The sequence below is a fragment of the Clytia hemisphaerica genome, unplaced genomic scaffold (genome assembly GCF_902728285.1).
Source record: "Clytia hemisphaerica strain Z4C2 unplaced genomic scaffold, Clytia hemisphaerica genome assembly, whole genome shotgun sequence".
NCBI classification, from domain to species: domain Eukaryota; kingdom Metazoa; phylum Cnidaria; class Hydrozoa; order Leptothecata; family Clytiidae; genus Clytia; species Clytia hemisphaerica.
Genome location: NW_027103917.1, coordinates 3,127,828 through 3,144,833, shown reverse-complemented (window position 1 = coordinate 3,144,833; position 17,006 = coordinate 3,127,828). Strand labels below are relative to the sequence as shown.

Below are 17,006 nucleotides of genomic sequence, written 5' to 3'. Positions count from 1 at the left end.
GCCAGGATTTCAGGTGAAGATTGTTCAAGATAAAGCTGGGTAAAGTGTTTTTCTGTCTTCTGAAATGGGTAATCCTTTGAGATTCTTTTATTTCACTTTGACATTACAAAGGGAATGTTGTATATAAAGGGTTCTATGTGACATTTCAGTTGCTTAGTTTTGATGTTTGTAAGGTTTTTTATATTTGGCCATTGAGCGTAAGGACAGGTTATATTGCTTTCTCCATTTTATTTTATTTTGAACCTTCCTTGATGTGGAAAACTCTCACCTTTATCAATGACTTTCCGTCTCATTGGGCAAAAGTTATTTTAAAATAAAGAGAAGTTCTTCTAGTAGTGAGGTCTGTTAGCACAAAAATACTTCAGATGGTGATTATGAATTGATGTATAAAACATGAAATTTGGTCAATTTGTACCAAAATTACGAGGTTTTTAAGTTTTGCCTGGAAAGGCTTATGATGACGTCATCAAAAAACTTTCAACCTCCATAACTTTTGATAGGAAGATTTCCAAGGCATGTTTTATACCTCAATTTTTATCAGCATTTCATGCTCTTTCCGCTGGAACCATCAGATTTTGAATATTTTCAAAAAAATGATTTTTGGCCCAGCCACCTGATGACGTCATCTAGCAGGTGGCCAGGTGGCAAAATTTGGTGTTACTGTTTAAAATTAAGTTTTAGACCCTCTAAGGATCATCTGTGCTAAATTTCATGCTTTTATCACCATCTGAAGTATTCTTACGTTTTTATGTGCTACCTGACCTCACTATAGGTTCTTCTTCACCAAGTAAAAATGTTAAAAGATTTAAAAGATGATCTTATTACAGATTCATTATACAGCAGTCAGAAAGTATCAATGATAACTTTCCATATACCATAGAAAGCTAGTCCTAGTCTCAAGTGAAAGCTGATTGATGGTACAAATTGTGCTGCTATTGTGACAATAGCAGCAGCTTCTAATTGGAAAAGTGGAAATTTCAGGCTTATTAATCTATCTATTGTTAGGATGTATAATCCAGACCCCATTACTCGAACAGTGGGAGAATCGAAATACTGTACTCAAAGTTACTCAAACAAGTAAAGTTCAAGTAATTCCTTGAACTTGAACTTTTGGAAATTTTTAAGAATTTGCAAGGAGTTCAAGAAGTTCAATTAGTTGGAGAAGTTTGATTGAAGAAAAGTTCAATTAGTTCGAGAAACAATAGCGTCCATTCTGTGGATTTAGCATTACTGGGAAAATTTTGACCAAATTTCCTTCTATTTTGGAGCAAAAAGAAATTAAATTTTCTTATTTTATGAGATAGTACACCATGGTTGAACTAAAATTGGCAGATTTTTAATTTTCAAACTTACTCAAACTTACTCGAACTTTACTCAAACTTTTAAATATACCTTAGAATTCAAAGTTCGAGTAAGTTTTGCTAAATTACTCAAACTTATGTTTTTGAAAAATTTTGTGTGAGTTTGAGTAATTGGTTTACTTGAACTTTACTTGTTCGAGTAAGTTTGAGTAAAAAAGTGGTTTGGAAAGTTGAGTAATAGGGTCTGGTATAATTATTTACAATGCTTTAGCTATTGAATAGATTATTATTATATCCTGTTTGGGTTTTCATTGATAAACAAACATGGTCTTGAGTCAAACTGTTGAAGGAGTTTCCGAGTACCAAGACCTTAGCCAGCTGATTCAAGAAAAGACTTTTGACACATTGATATCAAAAATCACATTTGAAAATGGTTGGAAAATAATTGATGTTGGATGTGGAACTGGAAATAATAGTGTAAAACTTGCAAACTTTGTTGGTGACAATGGAAAAGTTATTGCCACGGACCCAATGATGGATAGAATTGAGAGTGCTACGAAAACTCATGATATCAAACATCTTGAGTTTCACACAGCTTATGGTAAAGAAAGCTCAACATATGGGAAAGATTTTGATTTGGCAATGTCCTCCACTGTATTGCACTGGATACCACCAGAAGAAAAGCTTCCAACTTTCCAAAGCATTTTTGACAGCTTGAAACAGGATGGCATGTTTGCTTTCAACACTGTCAAAAACAATACTTTAAACATTGGCCCAATTGCAGGGAAACTACCTAATGTGGATTTTTTGATGAATCATTATCATCCATCAAGCAGAGAAGAATTGGAAGAGCTTGCAAATAAATCTGGTTTCAATCATGTAGACATAATTGAAAAGGATATCTGTATAACACTACCCAGTTTAGATTATTATCTTCGCTGGTTTGCCTGCTCAGTTCATGTTGCAGACTACGACACTGTATTAGCTGATTTTCGTAAACTCTGTGAGACTGAAGATACATCATGTCTTCATGATGAAAATGGCAAGGTTACATACAAACAAACATATTTCTTTGGGTATTGCAAAAGATAGTTTTTACTATTAGATGAATTTCCAATTTTCAATAAACTCTAAGACAAGACTGATTTAAATAATTGATAGAATTTAAACAGGTTCCACTGCCTGTAATACCAAATAAGAAAAAGGTTTATTTTTTGAGAAAGGCAAATTTTAGTTTACCTCTTTCTACCTAAGATTCTTAAAAAAAATATTTCAGAACTACAGCTTTTGTCTGATAACTGGTTTATTTTGCGACCAAAATAATACTTTTTATCTTAAAAAAAAGAGGCACAGGATACGTTGTTTAGAAAAGTGACCTTTTGATGACCTTTTGATTGCTGCTGTCACTTCAATGGGACAGCATCTTTTAGTACCACCATTATAACTTTTAAAAGTAAGATATATTGTATCTTAAAATCAATCAGACTGCAGATATTTTTTGCTTTTTCATTTTAATACAGTTCAGCAGCCTGCAGACCTTATCAGGTATCATAAGGCTAGTTTTGTTACTTTTGTCAACACAATACAATATTTCAACAAGTGAAATATAACTTGTGAAGAAAATATGTGAAAAGAGAGAATAAGAGAATAAATGATTCAAATTATAATTTTCTGGTATATGATAAAGTGTCGTTTTCATTTGGAATTTTTGAGATTCCAATTCTTATTGACATTTTTTTTGTATTATGTATTTCGTTTCAAAATTGTTATAAAATCTGAAATGATGATGCAGTTTTTAGCTTATCATTGATTGATGTCGTTCCTGCAAAAAACTTCAATTCAAATTTTTGTGTTTTTTTTTTATAGAAACTTCGTTTTTTTGGACCTACCTAAGGTAGTCCTTTAAATTAACCCTTGTCCGTTCGTTCGGTCGTCCGTTCGTCCGTTCGTTCGTTCGTTCGTCTGTTGCCAGCTTTTCTCGGGATCGGCTCATTAGTTTTTTCTAATTTTTTGCACAATGATGCAAAATGGCAATGCCCAAAATGTGACGGAGCCCGATTTTCGAAAAAAAAATTTTTCCGGCCGAAAATGGCGGAAAAATGCCGGAAAAACTGGTTTTTCGGCATTTTCTCGAGATTTCATCATTAGTTTTTTCTGATTTTTTGCTCAAAGATGCGTATTAACAATGCCCAAAACATGGTCTAGTCCGATTTTTGAGAAAAAATTTTTTCCGGCCGAAAATGCCGGAAATATGCCGGAAATTGCCGTTTTTCTGGATTTTCATTGGACTTTTCCATATAATTGGTTGTTTTTTCATTCAAAAAGATTATTAATAGCAATGCCCACCATCAAGCATGTTTCAATTTTCAATAAAATTGATTTTTGAAGCCGGAACTTTCTAAAAATCGCCGGAACAGCCGATTTTCGCCGGAAAAACGGTATTTCTTGAATTTCTTGAGCTGTACTTTATATTTTTTCATGAAATTTTGCACACTGATGCAAAATGTCAATACCTAAATTGTGACGGAGCCCGATTTTCGAAAAAATTCATTTCCGGCCGAAAATGCCGGAAATATGCCGGAAAAACTGGTTTTTTGGCATTTTCTCGAGATTTCATCATTAGTTTTTTCTGATTTTTTGCTCAAAGATGCGTATTAACAATGCCCAAAACATGGCCGAGTCCGATTTTTAAGAAAAAATTTTTTCCGGCGGAAAATGCCAGAAAAATGCCGGAAATCGCCGTTTTTCTAGATTTTCATTAGACTTTTCCATATAATTGGTTGTTTTTTCATTCAAAAACATTATCAATAGCAATGCCCACCATCAAGCATGTTTCAATTTTCAATAAAATTGATTTTTGAAGCCGGAACTATTTTAAAAGTCGCCGGAACAACCTTTTTTCGCCGGAAAGACAGTATTTCTTGAATTTCTCGAGCTGCACTTTATATATTTTTATGAAATTTTCACACTGATGCAATATGACAATACCTAAAATGTGACGGAGCCTGATTTTCGAAAAACATTTTTTTCCGGCCGAAAAGGCTGGAAATATGCCGGAAAACCGGTTTTTTGACTTTTTCTCGAATTTTTAATTTTCATTTTTAGTTTTTTCTGATTTTTTGCAGAAAGATGCGTATTAGCAATGCTCAAAAAATGGCTGAGTTCGATTTTTGAGAAAAAAATTTTTCAGGTTACTGGAAATCGCCGTTTTTGCAGATTTCCATTGGATTTTTTCCTTGTATTTCTATGTTTTTCACACAAAAACATTATTGATAACAATGCTCACCATCAAGCATGATTCAATTGTCAATAAAACTGATTTTTGCGACCAGAACTTCCTATTTATTTTTTCCCTACAACCCTTCTCTCTCCCCCCATCAACAATCAATGATGAATTTATTGTGTTGTGTATTTTCGCTAAATGCTATATTTTCTGACTGATTTTTTTCATTTTTCTTTTCGCATTGCTAACTAACTTTCATCATCAGGTAGGTCCATTCAGCATGTTGCTTGTTTAATGGTGGGATTATTTTAGGATACATAATACCTTTATTTTAAATGTTTGAGCTTTTGGAACAGTAAATATGCTTGCATGTATTAATTTCATTTTTTTGCAAATGATTGAAAATTTTCTATTTATAGGAGTTATATTATAAATTTGTTGAAATTTATAAATTACAGTGTACTTTATATAGAAAAAACATTTTCAATGAAACCAATTATTATTATATGAAAAGAGGGGGAAAGAAAAGCTTATCAGTTATTCAGCTATTTCTATAAACTTAGACTAACTTCTTCCCAGTCACTCCTCTACTTTTATTCATCGAGAATTTCTTTGTACAAAATGTTAACTAATCTCTCTTGAAAAGAAATAATGATAATGAAAAATTATTGTTGAAAAAGAAAAAAAAAGTCCTAAAAATAAAACTCTGGGAAGACTATATCTTAATAATTGAAAAGGTGTTTTTTTTTCATATTTGCTTGCTTTCCTGATGACAATCAATTTTAGTTAGTTAAGACTTTCGATAAGGGCTTCAAAGTGTAATCTTGACTTGACTCAGCACTCTTAAATTCTTAACTTTAACTGTTGTCTTGTTTTATTCCTTATAGAATATAAGTTAATTTTATTTGTGCCTTGTGACCCAAATCATTTAAATGTTAGTATCTTTTATGGTATTTTACATTTCTTACATGTTTAATTTGCTTGTGGAAAAGTATTTTAGGTTATTGTTGTCTTTTATTATTTCTTATGAAATAATTTTGTTTCTGTCCTAGAAACCCATCAAACTCACTCCTTTTTTTTAATTTAAGCATCTTTATCTTATGTTACATTTCTTACAAGGTTTAAATTTGCTTATGGAAAAGTCATCATGTTTTTGTTTACAAATAAACAACAAAAGATCTGTTTATAGTAATTAGATAATGTTTACATGAAGTCATAAAAATAGGATTTTATAGTTTACGTTTACTGATTATAGATCATTTCATATGCTATTTTTGTTATATAGAACTTGAAACTTTGTGATCATTACAACATCAAAATTACTCTTTTTGTTATTTAGAGAGAAGTCTTTTGATAAAAATGTCAAAATTGTATTTTTGATGTTCCTTTTGTATGTGTCTGATAATAAAATTGATGTCTTTTATATTATAGAGTATGATGAATATGTTGATATCAGACTTTTTGAAGTGTACATTTTTTATCTTTCTATAAATAAAACATAATCAGTTATTATCATGGAGATAGTAAACAGCAGCCTGGAAAATGTCTCATTTATTAGTAAGCTTTTTTATCATGGAGTTTTCTAGACATTTAAAGCATTACATCTTTATAGTATTTTGTATAATTCTTTTATTTTTTGTATTAGACATTAAAAAACAGATGTGTAAGCTTAAGCCTGACTAGGTTAGTTAGTTAGATATTTTTGTTGTTTATAGGCTTTATAGTGAAATAAAAAAATGTTGGACAAAGATTTTATAGGTTCCATAAAGTATACAGTATGGCTGTCTTGCATCTGTGCCAAGCATAACCATGCAAGGATTTTTTGAGCAATATTACACATTGTATAAGTATAAACAATGAAAATTTCCTGGTGCAAATGCACAACTAAATTGTTTGATCAGAGTTTTTAGAAAATAGGTATTTGCAATGAAACCAGTTTTGTCAGATGTCAGTGCAAAATCACAAATATTCTGATGTGAATTAGATCTATTACTCTAAATGCTGGTACGCCTTTTTTAAATATTAAAGATGGCTGATGTAACTTTGTTCAGCATTTTAGATATAAGTCAATATAAGACAAGATTAATATAATTTTGTTAAAAAGCAAGCTTCTAGGAGTAACACTGAGCAATAGCTAAATATTAGTTGATTTTAACTTACTTTTTTGTTTCTTTTAGAGTTTATTATTGAAAAAAAAATTATTGTAGATCAATAACACATTACAAGTATTGGATGTGCATCGTAAGTGTATATATAAACTAATAATACAAATTTATTTCTTCAGAATAGTTTGATTCCAATCTGATGATTGCATTTTGTCTGAAACTAAGTCAAATCTTTGTTTACAATTTTTGGAAATTATTATGTGAATAGAACATTGCCCACAATTTGTACTTATTTAACCCGATTTTATTTCTTATGTTACCCTTGTTCCTGATCCCCTGTTTGTTAGGCATATAAGATTACTGTTCGTTTCTGCTGACTGGCTTTCTTTTTTTTCACATTACTTACAATTTCAACCTGACATTTTGACCTATGATTTTTCATCATAACCATTTCTTTTTTGTGTTGCTTTTTTTGCCAAAACCTTCGAAAAAGTCTTATAGATTTGGTTGTCATGAATATCAGTCTTTCTAAGGTAAAAAATCAATGCACAATGCAAACAAAGAAACAAAAAGAGAGAAAACATGAAAAACAACGTACCAGAGTGGCCAGAAGTGACAGCTGGAAGCTGACCAAGATGGCTGAAAGCATTGTGCCTTGCCTTGAATGAACTTTAGATTAGCCTAGGTTAGAGCCAGTCTGGAAAGGTTAGCCTAGGTTAGAGACATGTTTGACATGCATCTACTGATTTGCTGACCTATCATTTGATTTTTTAGAAGTTTAACAAGAGCTTCAGCACCTGCTGATCTCACAGCTCCTTTAACTTCACCATCACCACAACAAAAACAACCACAAGAAGAAAACGAAGAACAACCACCTGTATCTAAAAGCTTCAGACAATTACCAAGTACAACAAAACCCAATAGTAACAGTTCAAAATTTATTCAAGACAATTCTACTACGCTTGAAGATATTAACCAATTTGGAAGTGAATTTGTTTTACATATTTCAACACCTAAGAAGTTATTTACTTCACCACCAAAAGAGGACTTCAGTATGGTAAAAGATAAAGAATATGAGAAATGGCGTAAGCTGGTTTTCAAATAAAAACTTACATATATTTCTTCAAATTTGCCAAATATGGGACAGAATTTAATCAATTATTTGCATACTCTATCTTTTAAAACAAGAAAAAACCCTTATTTTGTCCTATCACGCCAACAATGCACACAATTATGATATGATTATTCATAGTTAATTCTACTATAAAATTTAGTTCGGCTCTTTCATAATGTCCATGAAAATAATGCTCCTACTTACCTTTATGTATGCATGAGTATGCAAAACCTGGATAGTCAAAGCCTAGCATAACCTATATAATTTTATCATAAAACTCTGACATTTTTATTGGAGCAAAATTCTATGGATGCTTCAACATAATTTTACATTTTTGAAGGATCTGATTTGAAAATAAACTCTTTTGTTTTTCAGTGAAAGGCTTTCTAAATCAATGTCAAACAGACTTCAAAGCAAAATGGGAAATCCCAGCAAAGGTTTGTTTTTGTATGTTGTATTTATTGAGGTAATGCTGCAAAAAAAACCTCTTTAGGTTGTTAGGCTTCTGATCTGCTTTAGGTTTCCAGAGAAGACATTATTAATAAGTTGTTAGAAATCGTGACCATGACTTTCTCAGCATTTTCTTGTCTAAAAGCATTGTACAATTTGTAGGCTAGAAACTCTTTCTAAGGTTGCACTGAAGAAGGTTGACTGGTTATCAAAACTCAAACTTTGTTCTTCTTTTTTAACAGAATACTGCAAGTTTAGAGGAATTTGATCGGTTAAAAACACTGGGGACGGGGTCTTTTGGGCGTGTCATGTTATGTTGTCACAGGGAATCGAAAAAATATTATGCAATGAAGATTTTGGATAAACAAAAGGTAAGATGCAAGATCCAAATTGCATTTTTTATGGTTTACAGAATAACTACCAGGTCGTCTAAAAAAATCAGGGGCTCCAGGTTTTAGTTCCAAACGCCTCCATGCTCTGTTCAATCAATAGACAACCAAGTCGCCTGGCTGTGGACTTATAAAAATTATCAAAATAATGTCAAAACATTTTTTCCATGTAAAATGTTAAAATATTTTGTTTTTCAAATAGTTCATCTATGGTTTTCATTTTGAACATGATACGCTCCTAAAAAACATATACTGCGAAAATATTTCTTTTTATGGCACACAAAACCAATTAATTCTGATTGATTTGCAACTTTGCTAGGTTTTGATTTTCTTGATTAATTTTCAAGAACAAGCCAAGTGGATTTTAAGTCAAAAAAACTTCAGGCTTATTGTACTATTTCTCTTAATTTCAGGTTGTGAGGCTGAAACAAGTTGAACACACACTAAACGAAAAACGTATTTTACAAGCTGTTGATTTTCCCTTTCTAGTAAACCTTGACTTTCATTTCAAGGTGAGTAACACAATCAACTGTCGCTAATTCGAACCTCTATTATTCGAATCTTTCTGTAATTTGAACTAAGTCATAAGTCCCTTCAGCTGGAAAATAGTTTGATATGTTCTCTCTAAAAATAATTTGAACCTTTCTCATATTCGAAGATTCTTTGGTCCGTTGAAGATCAAATTAGAGGGACGTAACTGTACCTCCATATTTTCTGTAAATACCATGTAATGACTCCTTAGTTAAGAATGAAGTTATTTTGTTTAGTAGTATACTAACTATACACCGTAGCTATGGATTCTAGCACCAAATTCCAATTTTCCCCTATTATAAAGCAATAAGATATTTTGTGAAAGTGAAATGATTCCAAAATGTATAAACCGGAACTTTAGATTGAATCTCAACCCAATGCTCTTTTCTAATATATGTCTGGTGAAATCTTAATTTGATTCTTGGTCTGTTAAAATCTTTGAAAATTTAGAATCTCAAAATTTAAAATGTTCTTGAATATAGACCATTTTAGGGCTGAAAGAAACCATGGGTAATCAGGATCACTACACTATTATAGTGACAACTGTAGGGCCAACATTTTGGGTGTTTTTACTTCTACCCACCAGGAACCTGATATGGGAGCGCGATCAGTTCTGCTTACATGATTGATTTCGACATTGAAATGGCTTATGTAACAAAAATATAGAGGGTTTTTCAGGACTAATTTAATATTTTTCACATAAATCTTCTTATCTTAATTTCTTGTATCGACCTTAATCACTTACATTTACTTTACATTCGTTATATTTTTCAGGATAATTCAAATTTATACATGGTGTTAGAATTTGTCCCTGGGGGAGAAATGTTCTCTCACTTGCGTCGTATCGGTAGATTCAGGTAAGAACATTTTTTTGTTTAAAATTTAAATTTAAATGAAAAAATGACCCCGTATAAATCAGTTTTATTTATGGGAGCTATCCCCCTTCTCTTCGTCTTACTTCTTGTTAGGATATTCTAAGTTCTGCTGTCACAGCGAGGTTCAAATTTCAGCCAAATTGAAGAATCGGAACTAGATTGTGGAAAATATTTTCATGACACAAAGAATTCAGTAGTCAAATTAAAACTTATTCGTGTCAAACGAGAAATAATGACGTTAAACAAGAATATCTTGAACAAACCCTTATTATTAGCCCTTTTTATTAGAATACTCAACCTAACATTGTATATGTTATTGTTTATTGTTCAATTTCTTGATCTTGAAAAAATATTTTATCTTACTTTTTAGTGAACCACACTCAAGGTTTTATGCTGCACAAATCGTACTGGCGTTCGAATATTTACATCATTTAGATCTAATATATAGGTAATGCCTAGAGTTTATTTCATCGTCATATTGGAGTCATACAGATAGTATAATTGGCGCTCTCTAGTTCGACATAGAACTATTCGATATGCTTCATTATTCGATAATGTTGAAAGTCGCCGTCAACAAGAAACTCTCATAAACGATGGTTTACTATTTAACACGCTCCCTTATTCGATGAAAATACAATCCCTTTGAAATTAGGGAGCATCAACTGTATAAGGATTGTTACCGTAAGTTGGTCTAATGTCGACATCCGTCTTCTAATTTCGACACCCTTCTTTAGAGATAGGAACAATAGAAACTGGGGAAGGTCGGAATCGCTGATTGACTTTGATTAGCGTGATTAGAGGAAAAATCTTTAGTCTATCAGTGATTTCGACCTTCTTATTATTCCTATCTATAAAGAAGGATGTCGAAATTAGAAGACGGATGTCGACATTAGACCAACTTACGGTATCCAAGAGCATAGATATGACGTGCAATCTGATAATATAGATATGACGTGCAATCTGATAATACTTGAGTATGGGAGAAGACTTTTCACAAATCTTTTGGTATTGTCCTTTGGAACAATACTTTTTTCCCCATCATTTAAATTTTTTCGGTATTGCTTATTAAAGAGCTAGTTTTTCCCTCTGGGCAACCCGATTTTTCAGGTTTGGATGATTCGTTTCATGATATAATCGTAATTTTATTCTTATTTTAGGGATTTAAAACCAGAAAATTTATTAATCGACCAGCAAGGATATATCAAGGTATTATACATTGGTCAAACTACTTTATTCGACAGAGTGGTCCCACTTATTTAAAACGGTAGTAACTCGTCTACACCATTGTGTAATTTGAAGGAGTACAAAGTGCAATTTGTTTTTGCTTCATTGGTCTTCTAATTATTTAAATGTGGACTCAGACCCACTTGAATGATAATGAAAAAATGTCTTAAAATACCCCCGACGTATTTTACAAACAGAATCAAGGCTTTTTTTTAAAGCTTAACTCTATCAAATTGGTAAACTTTCAAAAAAATCTCTAGTCAAAGTTTAAGGCCTAAATAAGTCAAATCTTTGAAAGCTTTTAATTATATAAAAGTATTTCACGTGTTTGCCAGCCAATGAATGAGAAAGTATATAAATGAATGACTGGATAGTCTTTCAATGTTCTGTACAGTTCATAGATAGTTGATTTGGCTGGCCATGAACATCGTGAAAACAATCGATTACTGGACTATGCAGGTAAAATGTCGACATGTAATGATTGCTAAATTACATTTTAGATTACAGATTTTGGGTTCGCAAAAAAAGTCAAAGGAAGAACTTGGACGTTGTGTGGAACACCAGAATATCTAGCTCCTGAAATTATTCTTAGCAAGGTATAACAATATTGAGTTTTATTGATTCCAGTAATTGAATCATATGATTGTGAAATAAAGCCTTTGGAGCACATTGGAAAACAAACTTTATAAGGCGCCCCCGGATACTCGTGAATTGTTAATTTCATTTTAGAATTTTGAGAAATTTTGGAAATGGCATCCTTTTGAAATAAATGTGGATTTTTCTAGAATAATTTATAGTTCACCCTAAACCCTGAAGATTCTATTTTCTATTCCGTTTTTTTTTTTTTTTTTCAATCTGAAGTCAACTCTCTATCATTCGAATATTTCTATTATTCGAACTAAAATATTTGTCCCCTCAGCTAGAAATTAGTATAAAATACTTTCGGTAATTCGAATTTTTCTCTAATTCGAAGAAAATTCTTGGTCCCTTGAAGTTTGAATTAGAGATAGTAAACTTTATACATAATTTTCCTCTTTTTCAGGGTTATAATAAAGCAGTCGATTGGTGGGCGTTGGGTGTCCTCATTTACGAAATGGCTGCTGGTTACCCACCATTCTTTGCAGACCAACCTATTCAAATCTACGAAAAAATCGTGTCAGGAAAGGTCAGTGTCTTTACCGATGCTTTTGCGTGATTTAAGACTTTTAGTACAAAAACTTGTCAAGAGCCTCTAAAATCATTACTTATAAAGAGCCTCTAACGGAATTTTATCTAGGGGCACTCGATCTGAAAGCAATCGTGCGTTCGGAAAAAATGAGGCTTTTAAGATTGGACAGAGAGAATGTTCGAGAATTCGAGCAAAAATGATCAATATTGAAGAAAAATTTAAACGTTCCCCTTAAAATGATGGTTTCGTTGAATTACGAATATCGAGTAGTGCCACCATCAGGATACAACTTTTCTAAAAACTCTGATCAAAGATCGTGGATATAGCTTGATCAAGAGTATATAAAAGTACGTGACCAGTTCCTCAAAAGCTTACCGCGACGTTAAGGGTTTATAGTCGAATTAACTAGCTTTCTACAAATTTATCATCTTTTTCCCTCTTTTTTTCTCTACAGATGCGATGTCCGTCGCATTTCAGTCACGATTTAAAAGACTTATTAAAAGCACTACTGCAGGTCGATCTAACCAAACGGTATGGTAACCTGAAGAATGGTGTTGCAGATATCAAAAATTGTAAATGGTTCTCTTCAACTAATTGGCTACATATTTATAATCGAAAGGTAATCATACCTCATTTAACATCTACCCCCTTCTCACAGACCCACTGGGACCCCTTCTACTGGAAAAATTGGCCAAAATATCGTCACCGTTGGAAGATTATCCTCCAATTTTTGTCCCACTGAAAATAATCAAATAAACTAATCCTCACTGCAACATATTATGCTATTTTACCCATCCCCACCGAATTTTCTGACTTGAAAACAAAATAATTGAAATTCCCAGCCATAAAAAATATGGGAATATCAATCCCCATCAAGTTTCAGTCAGTCATTTTTCTCCCCACTGGTTGAAAAAATCCTACCGGGTCTGTGAGAAGGGGGTGTACATCTCCCACAATTTGCTTACACAGAATTTTGGAGACAGAACAACTTTCTCCCCCTTTTTGATGCGCCAGGCGAGCACAAATTTTTCTGAAATTCTTTCTTATTCTCCTTTGTGCTGACAGTGGCGCGCCTTCTTTCTATATCATAAAAGATATCTTTCAAAACCCTAAGCTCTGAAGTCCATCTCGCAATGAAAAAAATTGACCTTGCCTCACTTCGATGTCAGAGACACGACAGGCGACCGACGGAACTTTTTTTTTGAAATCTATACATAATCTTGCAAGCTAGGCAACAAATTTAGACATAGTAGAAATAAAGCAAAATGTAATGGAGGGAACAATTTTAGTTTATACAAACTAAATTCCGTAACAATAATCGTATTATCATAGAATGCCTATACTACTGTATTACACGCATTATAAGTAGTAGTATAGGCGTTATATGAGAATACGATTATTGTTACGGGATTTAGTTTGTATAAACGACTGGAAATTATTCCCTCCATTACTTTTTGCTTTATTTCTACTATGTCTGAATTAGTCGACTAGGCTTTTTCAGGTGTTGCCGATATGAAAAATGACGTAATCTTAACTTGGCATATCATGAATAGACTACATGCTTCTCTTAAACTTGCACGACGATTATTAGAGACCGGATATTGCCCAGCATCTGGCTGTGGCGTCATGTTAAGCCATTTGTTTTCGAACCCTTTTGATAAAAGACACATTTGCTGCTACTGTAACGTGTACAGTCAAAGCTTCATAGCATGGACCTTCATGTTATTCAAACTAAAAAAGTGGCCCCCTCAGTTTTACATGGAACCGCTAGATACAATTCTTCGTCATGATTACGGCGCGTTCTAGATGGGAAATAAGTGGCTTCACTTTTTCTCGCCTGGAAAAAGTTAGAGATTCTACTCTAACCATTCGGGCTTTTAAACTCAATGCATATAACACCAATATTACACTAACTAAAAACAACTTCAGTCTACAATATTTACTTCTTATTATTCTTTTCGTTGCAGCTCGAAGCACCATTTATTCCACCGTGCCGTGGACCTGGTGATCCAAGCAACTTTGACGATTACGAAGAAGAAGCATTACGTATTTCTAACAATGAGAAATGCGTACGAGAGTTTGCTGATTTTTAAAATAGAAGACACCAATGATTATACTCGACCCGTGGTGTTCTAGTGTAGATTTGATTGACCAATGGAAGTTCCTTCCCCACACTTCGTAACACGTAACTAATCACACACCACAATAATCTATAGAGACAGTCTCGCCATGTCGGAATCGATGAGAATCGATGGTTTGTGGACTTATCGATAATCGATGGAGGAAATACCCAGCCGAATGGTATCTCAACATTGATTTATCAAATCGGGCGTTGCAGATCTTTTTGATGGGCGTTGTTTTGGGCGTTATGATTTCGTCGTAAGATTCAATGGACGATTTTAGATAAATTTGAAAATGATTTTTGAAATAAGTTATTTGACCTGACGGAAGGGATGTGAGTTTGTTTGGAGGGAATGGTTTTTGAATAGTTTTGTTATTACAGTCAGCTCTCTCTAATTCGAACCTCTATAATTTGATTTTTTCTGTAATTCGAACTAAAATATTGGTCCCCTCAGTGGAAAAGTGGTGTAAAATACTCTCTATAATTCGAATCTTTCTCTAAATCGAAAAAAAAAGAAGATCGAATTAGAGGAAGGGAACTGTAATTGTTTCTTTAGATTATTAGAACATTGCTGTTAAAAGTAAATCAAATTGGTTACGAATTTTAAAAACCTTGATTGAAAGCACTTGTTTTAGGAAATCTAATGGTACTGAAAATCAGAAAATTACCTTCTATCAGAGCCTCTAAATAAGTCACTTTACCGTGGTCCCAAGGGGGAATAGAATTTTCATCAAATAAGGGAACGTGTCGAATAGTAGAGCATCGTTTCATTTATGAGAGTTTATTGTTGACGCTAACTTTCAGTATTTACTGGAGCACATCGAATAAAGGATGGACGTCGAATTAGAGATTGTCAACTGTATATTCACTGGGGATCTCTTTTGTTTCGATGCAAATCATTGAGTTTCAAGCCCGAAGGGCTTTCTCGGCAAGAGATACTGAAGCTACTTATTTCCCATCCAAAACGCGCATAGAACGCGGTTCCTCTTTGTTTTGGAGGACTACTTTTTTGGAAATCTAGCGATAGATAGTTTCAATTCGGCGTTTGTGTAAAAACTACGCGTGGGTGTTCTGGATTGTAAATTATCTTCATTTCCCATCCAGGAGTCTCGCCTCTAGCCCTTCGGGCTTGAAACTCAATGGTGCAAATCTCTTTAGCCTCAATTTATCATATTATATAGTTTTTAATAGGTAGTAGATGAGAGTATTTTTAGCTTGCTAATTTTCCGCCGTGGGATTTCATACGTAGTGTGTTCAATTGAATTTAAGAACCAGTAAATTTTAGCTGAGCTGTTCTTAATCTTTTGAAATTTTTAGGCTTAAATGTTCTTACGATATTCTTAATAAGGGTTTAAAATCTGTTAAAGCCATTACTTTCTTAGTAGTATCGAAATCTGAGGCTCAGAATGTTCTTTATTTGTTCTTAGGTTTTGGCCAATTTTCAGCCTTGCGTTCTTATAAAAAATATCGTGTACTGTAGCAATGAAAATCTAGGTTGGAAATAGGTGGCTTTGTTCTCCATCCAATTCAAGGGAATCGCTTCTAAGAGGCAACTCCTAAGCTTCTTTGCATTCAATAGTCATTTCAAGCAAAGAGATCTTCATAAGGCCTAGAATTCAGAAAGCTAAAAGGATCACGGCATGTTTTAGCACCCAAAGTATGTTTTTTATACATAATTTAATTTTTGTGTGTTTTTGTGAGCATAACAATTAATGAACTTTTCTGTACGATAATTACTTTTTTGATCAAGCTAGTGTTTTCATTATATGCTTTCAACCAAAAGACTCTTGAAAAGGATTTGAAAGTTAATCAACGCAAAATTCAGCTAGATATTTTACTATATAACTAATTTTACCAGTTTTGGGGGTTTAAACCCGTATTGCTAATATTTTAACATTGTAGGTTCATATCAAGGTATCTCTAGTTTTGTATTTCGTGCAAAAAAAATTATTTTCAGTGTATTAAAATTAAATGAAAATCAAATGTTTGTATTGAAAAGTTAATTGCGTTTGGCATGAAATAATATGGCAAATATATTTTTTATCGTGACTTTCTGTTAAACCAGTCATAGCGCCAGTAAGCGCCTTTACTTTGAAAGGTTAACGTGAAATAGAAAAATAATATTTTGTATACAAAATTCTAATATTCTAAAAAAAATTATAATTTTTGCGACTTTTTAGATTGATTTTTTGTCTGTTTTTTTTTTTGGTTTTTTTATTTTTAATATTTTTGTTTTTGAAAAATTGTATAGGTCATATTTTGTTGCTGTCCAAAATTATAAAACATTATTGTATCATCGTATCACGTCCACTTTTGAAAAATATGTATAAGCTTGTAGTAGAAAAGAAAAATTGTAATTTAATAAAAAAATCCAAACATCTCTAAAGTATCCTTTTGGGGGTTCCAAAATATACTTTTCAGTCCCTTCTTTATGCATTATTCAAGTGTTACCTTGGTGATTGGTCCCTTTTCCCTTTCCTTTTGTTTATGGTTCTCGGCTCATG

General features: G+C 32.7%; 3 protein-coding genes across 3 annotated transcripts in view; all 3 read left to right on the top strand.

Annotated features, from left to right (window-relative positions):
• LOC136809494 (prolyl 3-hydroxylase OGFOD1-like) overlaps nt 1-17,006 on the top strand; it is a 629,446-nt gene that overhangs the window by 453,747 nt on the left and 158,693 nt on the right. The gene's annotated exons all lie outside the window — the stretch shown is intronic.
• LOC136809536 (uncharacterized) lies at nt 1,626-2,393 on the top strand. Its single transcript, XM_067066076.1, has one exon. The coding sequence runs from the start codon at nt 1,626-1,628 to the stop codon at nt 2,391-2,393; it is 768 nt and encodes a 255-aa protein (XP_066922177.1).
• On the top strand, nt 6,696-16,493 carry LOC136809497 (cAMP-dependent protein kinase catalytic subunit alpha-like). Its single transcript, XM_067066036.1, has 12 exons — nt 6,696-6,765; nt 7,404-7,714; nt 8,119-8,180; nt 8,436-8,564; nt 8,996-9,094; nt 9,888-9,970; nt 10,359-10,436; nt 11,146-11,194; nt 11,713-11,808; nt 12,255-12,377; nt 12,835-12,999; nt 14,348-16,493. The coding sequence occupies exons 2-12, from the start codon at nt 7,684-7,686 to the stop codon at nt 14,471-14,473; spliced, it is 1,041 nt and encodes a 346-aa protein (XP_066922137.1). The 5' UTR covers nt 6,696-6,765; nt 7,404-7,683; the 3' UTR covers nt 14,474-16,493.

Bases quoted from the DNA above. Each gene is read 5' to 3' on its own strand.
- LOC136809497 (XM_067066036.1), top strand. From the start codon at position 7,684: ATGGTAAAAGATAAAGAATATGAGAAATGGC. The intron at 8,181-8,435 runs GTTTGTTTTTGT...CTTTTTTAACAG, and splicing joins AATGGGAAATCCCAGCAAAG to AATACTGCAAGTTTAGAGGA. The intron at 11,195-11,712 runs GTATTATACATT...ATTACATTTTAG, and splicing joins ACCAGCAAGGATATATCAAG to ATTACAGATTTTGGGTTCGC.
- LOC136809536 (XM_067066076.1), top strand. From the start codon at position 1,626: ATGGTCTTGAGTCAAACTGTTGAAGGAGTTTCCGAGTACCAAGACCTT.